Here is a 13,451-nt window from a genome sequence, read left to right on the forward strand (position 1 = left end):
TAAAATAAGATAACCAAGGAAGGCCGGCAAATTGTATTTAAATGAAAACAAAAAGCTGATTGCAGAAGCAAAACCTTATTATCAGAGCTGTTATTGAAGATAGGTCCAGTTTGGCTGCTGCTGTTTGCTTTGACTGTCCTTGTTATTCTTAAATCCATCAGTTATTTTTTCAGGAGAGTTTCACACAGACATCCAGGGGTGATTAAAATGTGATGCCAGCTCAGGCAAAGGCTTGCTTCTCTTCTCTTAGCCATCCATCTGACAATTCCTCTCTCAGGAGAAGAATGCTCATTGTCCAGAACTGGTGTTTGATTTTAGACACTGTTCCGATAAATTGACTGCGCATTTGTATTCACCGTAAATCTGCAATCCATTTTCTACCATTCACTTCTATCAGTGCCAGGTAGAAATTTACAAATCCTGTTTTGCTGGTTTGATACAAACCCGCAGATTTCATTGTGAGTTGCCTCAATTTCTATCCTGCCGAGCATAGAACAGCAGCCATGAAGGCCATTCAGTCCATCGTATCCCTTCTGGCTTTTTGAAGCGGCTCTTGAATTAATCCCACTCCCAAATCCATTCCCCACAACCCTGAAAAGTTTTCTTTTTCCGGTATTTATCTAACTCCCTAGCGAAGGGTTATTATTGAATTTGCTTCCACTGCCCTTGTCAGGCATTCCAGATCTTAACAAGCCACTGCATTAAAATAATTCTCATCATCTGCTCACTGGTTCTGTTGCCAATTATCTTAAATCCTCTGGTTATTGACCTTCCTGCCAGTGAAAATGTTTCTGCCTATCTACTCTAAAAAACCCAACACAATATTTTGAATACTTCCATTTAATCTCCCCTAAACGTCCCTATTTTCGGGAGAACAGCCCTAGCTTCTCTATCTATTTTCCCCACATTGTTGGTAGCGTTTTGCGATTTTAAAATTTCTTCTGGCTGGCCAATAATAAGCCTTTCTTAGTCTTTAAGAAGCAGCAATTTTTGGGACTAACTTCCATAAGCAGCTTTTACGATGTTACTTAGAATCAGAGTGGTGACAAAACAGAACAGTTTGCGATATCTACTGATCTTTCCTCATGTTTACCCGTACGTTCATGTAAAAACTAACTTAGGGAAAAATATAACCTTCAAGATTTAATTCATGGAGAGCCACTAAAGCATGGGAACAGTGGACACAAGTACAGTGCTTACAAACCTGAAGCAAAAATTGGAATTTGAGGGATATTATTTTCTTTTGAAGATGCAGGTAAAATAAATATGCTTTGCTGATTCTTCTTCTCGGTAGCATCTTCGGTTTGAGGGGGACTGAACCATGACGAATGCTATTATTTAACTACAGGGCAGGCCAAGGAGGCAGGGCTGAGGTCTACCTCAGTCAGAGCAGGGAATCGAACACTGTGCTCTTGGCATTGTCCTGAGCTATACGCCAGGCATCAAGCCAACTAAACTAATCAGCTCCCTGCTTTGCTGAGTGGCACAATTAAAAAAAAACTGGAGGAAAATATGTTTAGGAGTGAGAACGAAAAGGATTTGTGCAGGTCTACAAGATGCACTGCAGCATCTCACCAAGGCTCCTTAGGTAACATCCTCCAAACCATGATGGGCAATACATGTTTACCTATCCAGTGCTGCCCACTTTCTGGAAGTAACTGAAAAAAAGGATCACTCTGTATTCTGGAATATTGTTCAATTTGTCTTTGGCAACAGGTACAAACCTTGGTAGAAACCTTCTTCAGTAATTGAATGGGTGGGGTTGAGTCTACGGTTAACTAAATTGTTCATGGCTGAATGCCGTCTATCTCATACTGTGGGCAGGATTCTCCGGTTGCCGATGGCGAAATCGCATTCGACAATCGGCCGGAGAATCCCCGTTTGCGCCAAAATCGGGGGCAGCACCGCTTTTGCAATGAAATGAAATGAAAATCGCTTATTATCACGAGTAGTCTTCAATGAAGTTACTGTAAAAAGCCCCTAGTCGCCACATTCCGGCGCCTGTTCGGGGAGGCTGCTACGGGAATCGAACCGTGCTGCTGGCCTGCCTTGGTCTCCTTTCAAAGCCAGTGATTTAGCCCAGTGTGCTAAACAGCCCCAGATGCTCTGCCCCCTTGAAAACAGTGTATTCGAAGAGTACGTTGTGCGTCATCGGGATGGCCTCAGGATGTCACCTGAGGCCCTCCCCTGATGCTCCGCCCCCAATGGGCTGAGTTCCTGACGGCGTGGAACAGTTATCCTTTTTTCCGTGAACCTGGCTTTGCGGCTGCGAACTGAGTCCAGTGCTGCCACAGTCGGGGAGGAGGGGGGGGGGAGCCGTTCCACGGGCAGGGGGTGCTTTTACGGGGGCAGGTGAGACTGGTGGGGGGTGGTCAGGGGGTGACGAGGGGGGTTACTGGGGGACAGTATGTGGCAGGCCGGGTCCGCGGCAGCCGCGTCATGTTGTACGGCGCAGCCTCTGAGGCCGCCGCCGTGCGCACGCGCGGCCACAGACCCGACAATTCTCTGGACGTATCCACAGGTAAAGCCGGGGCTTTACGCTGCGTGGCTGACAGCCCCCCCACCAGGAGGGGGATCGGTGCAGTTTGTGCGCCGTTGTTTCTGGCATAAAACACTACTGTTCCCTCGCCGGCGTCAGCACTTAGTCTTCAAATAGGAGAATCCAGCCCTTTGTTTTTAATGAGTGCAGCCTCACCTCTTTTTAACAAAGCTAATGCTTCAGATGATCACCGTCCTGGTGTAAACATCTTTTACTTCTATAGTGAGCAATCAAGCAGTTGGAAGACAGGCCTGAAGCTGTTGGCATTAATCAGATGCCTACGATACTTATTTGTTTATTTGCTTATTTGTTTTTTGAGACTTGCCATTCCTTGAGATTCATAGTTATGTGCATCTTCAAAAAGGTTACATATTTAAAAAAATATAAATTTAGAGTACCAAATTAATTTTTTCCAATTAAGGGGCAATTTAGCATGGCCAATCCAACTGCCCTGCACATCTTTGGGTTGCGGGGGCGAAAACCACACAAACACGGGGAGAATGTGCAAACTCCACATGGACAGTAACCCAGAGCCGGGATCGAACCACTGCGCCACCGTGCTGCCTGTAAAAAGGTTACATTTAACAAATAAATTATTAAAGTGCATCTTTCAAAAGCTTTTAGTTTCTTCAGCATAATTTTCTAGAATATGCCTAACCTTTGTCCTACATTAATTTTTTTATTCAAATTTAGCTTTATGTCTTTTTTGGGGGGTTGTTGATGGTCGGGAGAATATTCACTGGTTTTAACATATAACTTCAACACTGTGGCACAGTGGTTAGCACTGGTGCATCACAGCGGCAGGCACCTGGGCTCAATTCCGACCTCTGGTGACTGTGTGGAGTTTGCACATTTTCCCCATGTCTCCATGGTGTTTCTTTTTTAAAAAAAATACATTTAGAGTACCCAATTCTCTTTTTCTAATTAAGGGTCAATTTAGTGTGGCCAATCTATCTATCCTGCACATCTTTGTGTTTGTGGGGGTAAGACCCATGCAAACACGGGGAGACTGTGAAAACTCAACACGGACGGTAACCCAGGACTGGGATTGAACCCGGGTCCTTGTCTCCCTGAGGCAGCAATGTTAACCACTGCGCCATCCGGGCATGGGTTTCTTCTGGGTACTCCGTCTTCCGCCCACAGTCCAAAGGTGTGCAAGTTAGGTGGAATGGATATGCTAAATTGCCCCTAGGTAGGTTTACGTAGGGATAGGGTGGGTAATTGGGCCGAGGGAGGGAGCAGCCACATAGCATGTTAGAACCATCAGCATCCACAGGGAAACACAAAAAGTAATATTGATAATCAATAAGAATATAAACATTGCAAACACCAGACTGGAAGCAGTTACGTTCGCCTGAGAAAATAAATTTATCTTCATATGCATACTTCTGAAAACCAGCTTTCTGTGAGCCTTTTTTAAATGATGGCCGGACATGCAATGGTTTTATTTTCATATACTGTTGAAAATGAAAATGAAATGAAAATCGCTTATTGTCATGAGTAGACTTCAATGAAGTTACTGTGAAAAGCCCCTAGTCGCCACATTCTGGCGCCTGTTCGGGGAGGCTGTTACGGGAACGGCTGTTACTGTTCCAACAGCAGCGAAAGATGAATGTGTTTTTAGTTTCTAAAAGTGGAAATTCTTCGAAATGTTGGTTTTATCTAAACTGGATAAAAATAATTTGTATCTTTCGGATGGTCTATTTCTGCTACTTTAAGATTTTTCTGACAGTAGGAACTTACTTATTCTTCTGGATGTAATCAAAAATCAAGGGAGTGCAATTTGGGTGCCTGATACGGTGTTAGTGAAGTCAATCGCCTTCCTACGGGATGTATGCTGTGCTGCCAGCCACTTGCAGTGCAGCTTACAGAGTGCGCCTATGAACACTGGATGCTGTTGAAGTGATGCTATGCTGATGTCACACAGCTCTATAGGCTGATGTGACGCGCTTTGTTTTAATTTGGACCATTCAACAAACTCATACACCAAACATCAAACGTTCAGCTGGAAAAGGGGCCCAGCACCAGTATTATTTAAACTGCAGGCACCCAGACACAGATAGAAAGAATTTGATTATCTACTGCTTTTGAAGAGTGCCTGGAATCAGCGTGCAATGTTTCCCGGGGTGTTGTGGTGAATTCCTGGATTTGGCTGGGTTGTTGCTGCATCCTTGCAGGGATGGCAAAGGTTATGGTGACCTGTCCACGTAAAGGCAGTACGAGGTATGTGGGCTGCAGATGCAGTACCTCTGGGTCGACGACATGACATGGAAATTCAGCAAAGCTCGTCGCAATGTTCTTGCCAAGTTGGAGTCGGTCTCCTTCATGCGCCTCGACAGTGACGGGAGACTATGTGACAGACCAGCAAATGTATCCAGCATCTTGGTGTACTTCTTCACCAGTGCTCTCCTCTATGTCAGGTATGCATCTGAGGTCCATGGTTACACCAGTAACACCTTGATCATGACAGCAAGGGCAAAACAATGGTTAGCACTGTTGTCTCACAGTGTCGGGGCCTAGGTTAAATTCTGGCCTTGGGTAACTATCTGTGCGGAGTTTGCATATTCTCCCCGTGTCTGTATGGGTTTCCTCCGGGTTCTCTGGTTTCCTCCCACAGCCCAAAAATGTGCAGGTTAGGTGGGTTGGCCATGCTAAATTGCCCTTAGTGTCCAAAAAGGTGAGATGGGGTTACTGCCTCCACCAGATGTGCATCATCCGTGTGGTACTCACCAGCTTGTGTCCCAGGCACCTGACCAATAGTATTTCCCACTAGTATTGCCCACTAATATTGCCCACTAGTGCCCCAGGCGGCCCCCTCTCCTGACTCCGAGGAGAACACCTCGGAGGGGAACTCCGAGGATGCAGCTGTTATAGATGCGGCACAGCTGTCATCCCCACCCTCCGCCAGTGCAGATACATGCACCTCGGTGGGAAATGTTAGTGGGCAGCCTTCTGGGGCACAATCTGGTGAGTACCACACTGCTTCTGGTGTACATCTGGTGGAGACAGGCAAGAGAGCAGTCGGAAGGCTGCTGGCTCCCTGGACCCAGTTGGATCCCAGCCTGATGCTGAGCCTCTGGAACAGAGTTACCCGGGGCTGATGGGGATGATAGGGGACAGCCTGGACATTCAGAGGGAGATACCAGCGTCACTCCAGCAGACCCATAGCTGATTTGAGGAGTCCCAGAGGCTACGGGCGCAGGAGATGGCATCGGCAATGAGTTGCTCTGAGACCAACTAGGGTGGCAACTGCAGTGGAGAGCCTGGTGCATGACGTCAGCACCATTAGTGAAGGTGTCCAAGGCGTTGTGCCGTCGGTGATGGCCATGACTCAGGGAAGGTCACTCAGTACCAGGCTGACATTGATGGGGTTCTGCGGGACATGTCCCGCTCTCAGATGGGGATGGCCGTGGCACTGCGGAGCTTGTCCCTGTCGCAGGTGGGCATGGCTGAGGCACTGCAGACCATGGCCCGGTACCTGGGGGATGTGTCCCAGTTACTGAGGGGCATCGCTGAGGGTGTTGACACGATGGTGCAAACCATGGGGAACCACCAGGGCTGGCAGAGGCAGGTGGTGCAGGGGGCTGCCGGGGCCCCAACCAGCTGCCCTTCATCCCAAGGTGAACCCCAGGGCCCTATGGGTATCAACCGGGAGGAGGAAGCGCCGAGTGCCAACCTCTTCTCATGGGGTGGCGACGGTGGGCACCAGCACTCCCGAGTTCCACCCCTCTGATGAGACTACGTCTCGGGGCCAGCACATGGGACAGGCTGTGCATGTGCTGCCGACAAGTGAGCCAGGGCCCTCCAGCCCCAGAGCCCCCAGAGGACGCCGCCAGGGGCATCGAAGGCCACGGGACAAGGTAAGCACTTGTATGCCTCCACCTCAGATTTGCATCCCAAGGGCTTATTTCAGCATGTTGTAAATCAGCTAATATGCCACCTGTCATGGAATCTACTGTAGTGACAATAAGTTTAAGCTGGGTTTGTCTTGTGATCTTCAATGCATTGCTGGTGGGCCTGGTTTAGATTTGCATTGTAAAATGTTTCAACGCAATTAGAATTATGCGTGGGCTGCACGTTGGCGCAGTAGTTAGCACTGTTGCCTGCGGCCCTTAGGACCCGGGTTCAATTCCGGCCCTGGGTCACTGTCCGTGTGTAGTTTGTGCATCCTCCCCATGTCTGCGGGGATTTCACCCCCAAAACCCAAAGATGTCCAGGTTAGTGGCTTGGCTATGCTAACAAATTGCCCCTTTAATTGGAAATAAAATAATTGGGTACTCTAAAAAAAACGATGCATCTGGAGTTGCCCTGCCGAGCCCACACTTAGTCCCATTTCCTGCACTAACAAGCTCCGCGCGCCAGTGCAGGGAGAGATCGGGAAGCCATTCTTAATTAGCCTCTGGATAGCCCCCAATGCCCCAACTTATCAATGAGAGGGTCCTCAAGTAAAGTATAAAGTAATCTTCATTGTCACAAGTAGGCTTACATTAACACTGCAATGAAGTTGTTGTGAAAAGCCCCTAGTCGCCACATTCTGGCACCTATTCGTGTACACAGAGGGAGAATTCAGAATGTTCAAATTACCTAACAGCACATCTTTGGGAATTGTGGGAGGAAACCCGGAGCGACCGGAGGAAACCCACGCAGACACAGGGAGAACGTGCAGACTCCACACAGACAGTAACCCAAGGCAGGAATTGAACCTGGGACCATTTGACCTGTGAAGCAACATTGCTACCCACTGTGCTACTGTGCTGCCCTCACAAGCCCCCGCCACACCCCACCTCATAAGGGCAGGGCACCACGGGCCCAATTCCTGGCGTAGGCTTGCCGCCACCTGGACACTACCAGCCTGGCAGTGCCCGTGTCAGCTTGGCAGTACCAGGGTGGCACCCAGGTGGCACTGCCAGGATGTCAGGCTGACACTGTGGGTGCCAGGGTACCACCCTTCCCAGAGCCCAACCATCCAGGGGCCCCCGGTCATCTAGGTGACCCCCCCCCCCCTCCACCCCTCCATGACAGGTGGCATATTACCTGATTTATAACACGCTGAAATAAGCCCTTGGGATGCAAATCTGAGTTGGAGGCATACAAGTCCTTACCTCGTCCCGTGGCCTTCGATGCCCCTGGTCCACGTTGGTGAAGACCAGTACTAAACCACGCTCGCTTGAGGTTTCCGAGGCCACCCCGGCAAGAGAATATTCAAGTGAGCCTGACTGCCCACTTAAATATGCAAATTTGGATCCGCAATGGGCGGAATCCAGATTGCAATGCCTCGCGAGGACTATCGAGGCCATTAAATCTCACGAGAAGCCTCTTGCGAGGTCTAACGCTCTCCTCACGTTCCTAGTCGACAGATTTGAGCATCAGATTCAATCAAAGTTAATGTGATTACCACATGGTTCCACCCACATTACTGGTCTTAATCTTGAAGATGTATTTTGCGGTGAGTATTACCAGATAAACACCAGATACCCTTGGTCTGGCGCTGATAGACTGTTCCTCAGCGAGGGTTCCAGAAAGGTTCAGATTAGGGGATGATGATAAATGTTTTGTCTCTTTGGAGGCTGCTTTGATGCTGGATTTGAAAGACGGAAATGTTTAAACACTTTTCAACTGCCCAGTGTAAACAGCCCAGGAATCCAGCTGAGATTCTGAAATGACATCAAGGGAGCATCTCATAAGGAGAGGCACATTCCTGCTTAATGATCAAGTGTTAGGGTTATATCTGACAGGCTGACTGATCCTCTGAGATGCTTGGGGATCATTGCACTCACATCCAGACAGGCCAAGAAACAAAGCTTAATGCATGCTTCACGCATGTTATTACAGTGCAGGGAATGAAGAAGAAATTAAATCACCAGTTTTTAGCCTTTGTGTGTGAGCCTTGGTTCACTGGTGGTGTGGTTGTCTCTGAGGCAGAGGATTCTGGGCTGAAGCCCCACTCCAGGCATGAACTAGGTTGTATTGAAAAATGAAAAAATGAAAATCGCTTATTGTCACAAGTAGGCTTCAAATGAAGTTACTGTGAAAAGTCCCTAGTCGCCACATTCTGATGCCTGTTCGGGAGGCTGTTACAGGAATTGAACCGTGCTGCTGGCCTGCCTTGGTTTGCTTTAAAAGCCAGCTATTTAGCCCTGTGCTAAACCAGTACCTAGGAGCTAAACCAGCTCCTAAACCAGGAGAAATTGGTGCTGTATTATTGGATGGCCTTGTCATGACGATGTAAAAGAACTTGGGGCATTCTTTGGAGCAAAGTGATGGTGTTTGTTGGACCTTGCTGTGTACAAAGTGACTTCTGCTCCCTATGTTACAACAGTGAATATGCATCAAAAGAATCTAATTGGCCATTAAGTGCTTTAGGATGTTCTGTGCTTGTGAAAATCATTACAAAAATGCAGGTTCTTTCATGTTAGATTGTACAATGTGTACCGGCTACGAATCTGGTATTTATCCAGCCTCCTTTTTCTGTGGAGGTGGTGGGAAAGGATGATTAAAAATTTTAGTTACAGTATCCAGCTGTTTATCATGCCCTGAAGTGCCATTTGATGCTGGACTTCAGGTAGGTTAGGTGTTTGAACAGATTAGCATTTTTATTCAAAACCCATTCAAAATTATGGTACGAAGTCACAGCACGGTGGTGCAGGGGTTAGCACTGCTGCCTCATGGTGCAGAGGACCCAGGTTTGATCCCGGCCCTGGGTCACTATCCGTATGGAGTTTGCACATCCTCCCCGTGTATGTGTGGGTCTCACCGCCACAACCCAAAAATGCGCAGGGTTGGTGGATTGGTCACACTAAATTGCCCCTTAATTAGAAAAAAAATGAATTGGGTACTTTAAGTTTATACTAAAAAAAAATCATGTTACAAAACATTCTCTCTCTCTGCTAGCTGTACAATGTGCTAAATGAAAGACGTTTAGACAAATTTTACATAAATTATCGCAGTTACAAAGTCACAACACAGTTTGGCCATCTCAGAGAATTTGTTTTTTAAATTTTAGAGTACCCAATTACTTTTTTCCGAATTAAGGGGCAATTTAGTGTGGCCAATCCACCTACCCTGCACATCTGTAGGGGTGAGACCCACCCGGACACCAGGGGAATGTACAAACTCCACACAGACAGTGACCCGGAGCCGGGTCCTCGGTGCTGGGAGGCCATTAGAACAGAGATTCTGGTCTCAACTCCTGCTCTATCCCTTTTTTGATGTGTGAAGCAACAAAAAGGAGAACTTTGACCAAGAGGTTATCTCCAGGTTTTACTAATCTACGCCAAACTACTGATCTGGTGAAAACCTTCCTTGATGTATTATGGTAATACTGCAAATTCTCCTCAAAGCCATTCCCACATTCCTCGTCGCCATTGTTAATCGTGTTGCGAAAAAATTACGATTTGATGCTTCTCCAATACGGAACACAATGAATACCTTTAAAAGGAGAGACAATTTATCTCTGCCAATGGTCTCGCATAATTGTGATTCTCGGGGAACGATATCTGGGCCCTAACCAGGAGAAATCTACGTCTGCCTTATGGTATATCAGTTCTGTAGATGCTTTGAATTCTCACCTCCGCCCCCCACCGCCCCCCCACCCACCCTCCCTTTAAACAGCAAATAGGCCCCTAATACCCTCATTAATTGTATTTAACAGCTCTGCCCTAAGGCCTGGGGTTTTGACACAGATGGTGATTAAACTTTCTTCTTTGCGTTTTTTTTATCACCACCTCATCTTAAAAAAAATCTCTCTCTTCCCACTGGGCTCCTGTTTATTCAACTGTGCTAAATTTCACACTGAACCCCCAGGGAAGCAGAAAGGCAGCGAGGAATTATTCATGAACTCCTTTCTGAAAGAAGTGATAAAATTCTGCTTCTGTAAACTCACAAGAGCTCCGAGCTAGCCAAAGATTAGCCTGCAAACGGAAAGGGCTCAGGACGTTTTGCAATACATGCTTTGCGTTTGCTGGAAAGTTTGAGGAGTTGTAAGGTTTTCGATCAGGACCTGCTGAGAGTTATGGAAGTGGTTTTGTTGTCAGTTCAGAACCTCTGCCACAGTCCAGTTCAAGGCATCAGGTTCCCGCAAACCCAACAGAGTTGTGAAAACCCTGGAAGGTAAGGTGCTCTTTGACTCTTTGACAGAAAGGAAGGCCAACAGGGCAAGTTTCAACGTCACTTTTCATATTCACACACCACAGAAATTAATCAAAAAATAACTCAAATAAAATTCTACTAAATTAGAATGGGACTTGATTATCAAGGAGCTTGCAATGAAAATAACTTTATAAATTTCATTCTATTTAAGCATTTTACATTTTTGATTTGATTATTCAGTAACGGACATTCTGGTTCTTAGATTTTTTTAATGGTGACTTGCTGCTCTTAAATCCAACCAGGTTCTATAACCTACCCTTTCTGTGCCAGTTATATTATTGGAAGGGTTATTGTTTTTCAGTCTACTTTTGTCCCCATTTTAATAATAATAATCTTTATTAGTGTCCCAAATAGGCTTACATTATTCGTGCTGACATACGGTTCATGTTTATTGGCAGCATGCTGGTATCTAGTTCCAGCTAATTTTATGTATGAACTTAAATAGCAGTTGGCAACAGGCTATTTGACTATGTTGGGAATCACAGCTGTGCCTGATCTGGCCCTCACTCCCCATTCAGCAAGAGTCAGTCATGTCGAGCGCAAATCCTGGCTGATGTTTTTTTCCGCTAGGTAAAATTGTATTGGTCAAACATTGTCCTTGCTGAAGAGTGTTTGTAAATTGACAGGTGAAAATACAGTGGAAGCCTATCTTAACTTGGAACGATAGTGTAAAATGGGAGACAGCAAGTGAGCAGCTTGCTCTTCCAGTCTTTATTTCCTTTTACATCGCTGTGACCCATTTCACGTGATCACTGAAAGTCATGACCTACCAAGCAAACATTGCCATTACTAAGCCCTGGCTACTATTTTTCCAATGATCCAACAATGGTCTGATATGATCTGATGATCTGATGATATGATCTGATAATGGTCTGATGCCCAATGGTCAGGAGCTGGTTTAGCACACTGGGCTAAATAGCTGGCTTTTAAAGCAGACCAAGGCAGGCCAGCAGCACGGTTCAATTCCCGTACCAGCCTCCCTGCACAGGCGCCGGAATGTGGCGACTAGGGGCTTTTCACAGTAACTTAATTTGAAGCCTACTTGTGACAATAAGTGATTTTCATTTCATTTTCATATGGTACCAGTGATCTGGGTAAGGGCAAGGCAAGAGGGTGAGAAGAGATTTTTTTTTTTTTTTTTTTTTATAAATTTAGATTAGCCAATTATTTTTTCCAATTAAGGGGCAATTTAGCGTTGCCAATCCACCTACTCTGCACATTTTTGGGTTGTGGGGGCGAAACCCACGCAGACACGGGGAGAACGTGCAAACTCCACACGGACAGTGACCCAGAGCCGGGATCGAACCTGGGACCTCAGCGCCGTGAGGCGGTTGTGCTAACCACTAGGCCACCGTGCTGCCCTGAGATTTTTTTTAAAGCAAAGATGTATTCTTAATTCTAAAAATCCTTTAAATTGCACACAGACATAAATACAGCTCCTTCTGTATGTTATCCCTGTATTTTTCCTTGGGAAATGTGCCACTTGCAATATTGAGGACATTTTCATTTGGTGAAGGTGAGATTTCCCCACTCTGCTGCTTTGAACCTGAAAACAGGGAGTTTTTTCTGCTCTTCCATTTGCTTTATACAACCATCATTTCTCTATCCATCTTACAGCCATTCACCTCTCTGGAGACCCTGGATAGTGACAGCCAGAGACAGGGACAGGCAGAGATGGAGAAAGCAAAACTCAGTAAGTGATTATTTAGCTCTCTGCTAGAAATGAGTATTCATTTTGATTCCAAGCAAGAAGACAGATGATAGTAAACACACAGTGCATTCAGTCTTAACAGTTGTAATCATGTCAGTCCCTGGCAGCAGTGCCAAATATAATAACCATATGTTACTTTAAATACTCCCCTTGAAAAATTCTGATCACTGGTCCTTGACCTCGCCAGATCATGGTTCCTTGATTTACAGAGTATTTATTGCCAATTTACTAGTAAGTTTGTGTTGCTTATGTGTAAAGATAGTAGTTGCAAAGGTTATTCGCATTTAAGAACAGAATCATCTGTGACAAGAACTGCAGCAGTTTTGTGCGGACATGTAATCAGGTACAACCTCTCTGTCCCCTCCAACACCCACCAGAATGGCTAGCTGGCCCTCCCACATATGGCGCAATGGACACAGATTTTTATCTTATCATTCAAGCCAAGCAACATATTTAAGTTCTGGTGTCCAGTGTACTTGGCCATAGAGTAACACATCCAGTCTTTCCATGATCCTGCTGCAATATGGCTAATCTTTCCATTACCCTGTGTGTAACACACTGCAACCTGTGCACTGTGCAGTGTTTGTATCACCCACAGGGAAATTAAAATAATACATTGAAAATCTTATCCTGAGTAAACTGACCGCATTCCTTCCATTATTTTGTGGACAACACACCCAGCCTTAGCTGCGCAAAACAATCTAGTCAGTGATCGTGTACATAAAACCAGCCTGTGCATTATTATATGTTTAAACTTTCTTTGGGACAAGTAGGCAAAGGGTAGGGGGAATATTTTCAATTATGTTAAATAAAGCCAACCTCATACTCTGATGTAGCTGTCAGGGACAATTCTGAAGATTTGGGATGTGCATGGTGGTTGCAGATTTCCCACATGCTGCTCCAGGCACAAAGCTGGTATTGCAGCTTGCCCACCAATTGGAATCAGAGGAAATGAAAATTAGACGGTTTCTATAATGCGGCTGACTCACAACACAAGTTTTATGCACAAGCAATAAGTTGACAATCTACCCATTGTTATCGCCTTTTCACCTA

The 13,451-nt window shown here is 46.0% G+C and overlaps 1 protein-coding gene across 1 annotated transcript in view; it reads left to right on the plus strand.

Annotated features, from left to right (window-relative positions):
• The first annotated feature begins 4,801 nt into the window (after window positions 1-4,801).
• The window catches only part of LOC119951472 (protein ripply1-like), a 31,387-nt gene continuing 22,737 nt past the window's right edge, over window positions 4,802-13,451 (plus strand). The window contains exons 1-2 of the mRNA XM_038774683.1: window positions 4,802-4,959; window positions 12,305-12,380. Of these exons, the coding sequence (XP_038630611.1) occupies window positions 4,802-4,959; window positions 12,305-12,380 (234 nt within the window). The remainder of the gene's footprint in view (window positions 4,960-12,304; window positions 12,381-13,451) is intronic.

The sequence above is a fragment of the Scyliorhinus canicula genome, chromosome 17, assembly GCF_902713615.1.
Source record: "Scyliorhinus canicula chromosome 17, sScyCan1.1, whole genome shotgun sequence".
Classification (NCBI taxonomy): domain Eukaryota; kingdom Metazoa; phylum Chordata; class Chondrichthyes; order Carcharhiniformes; family Scyliorhinidae; genus Scyliorhinus; species Scyliorhinus canicula.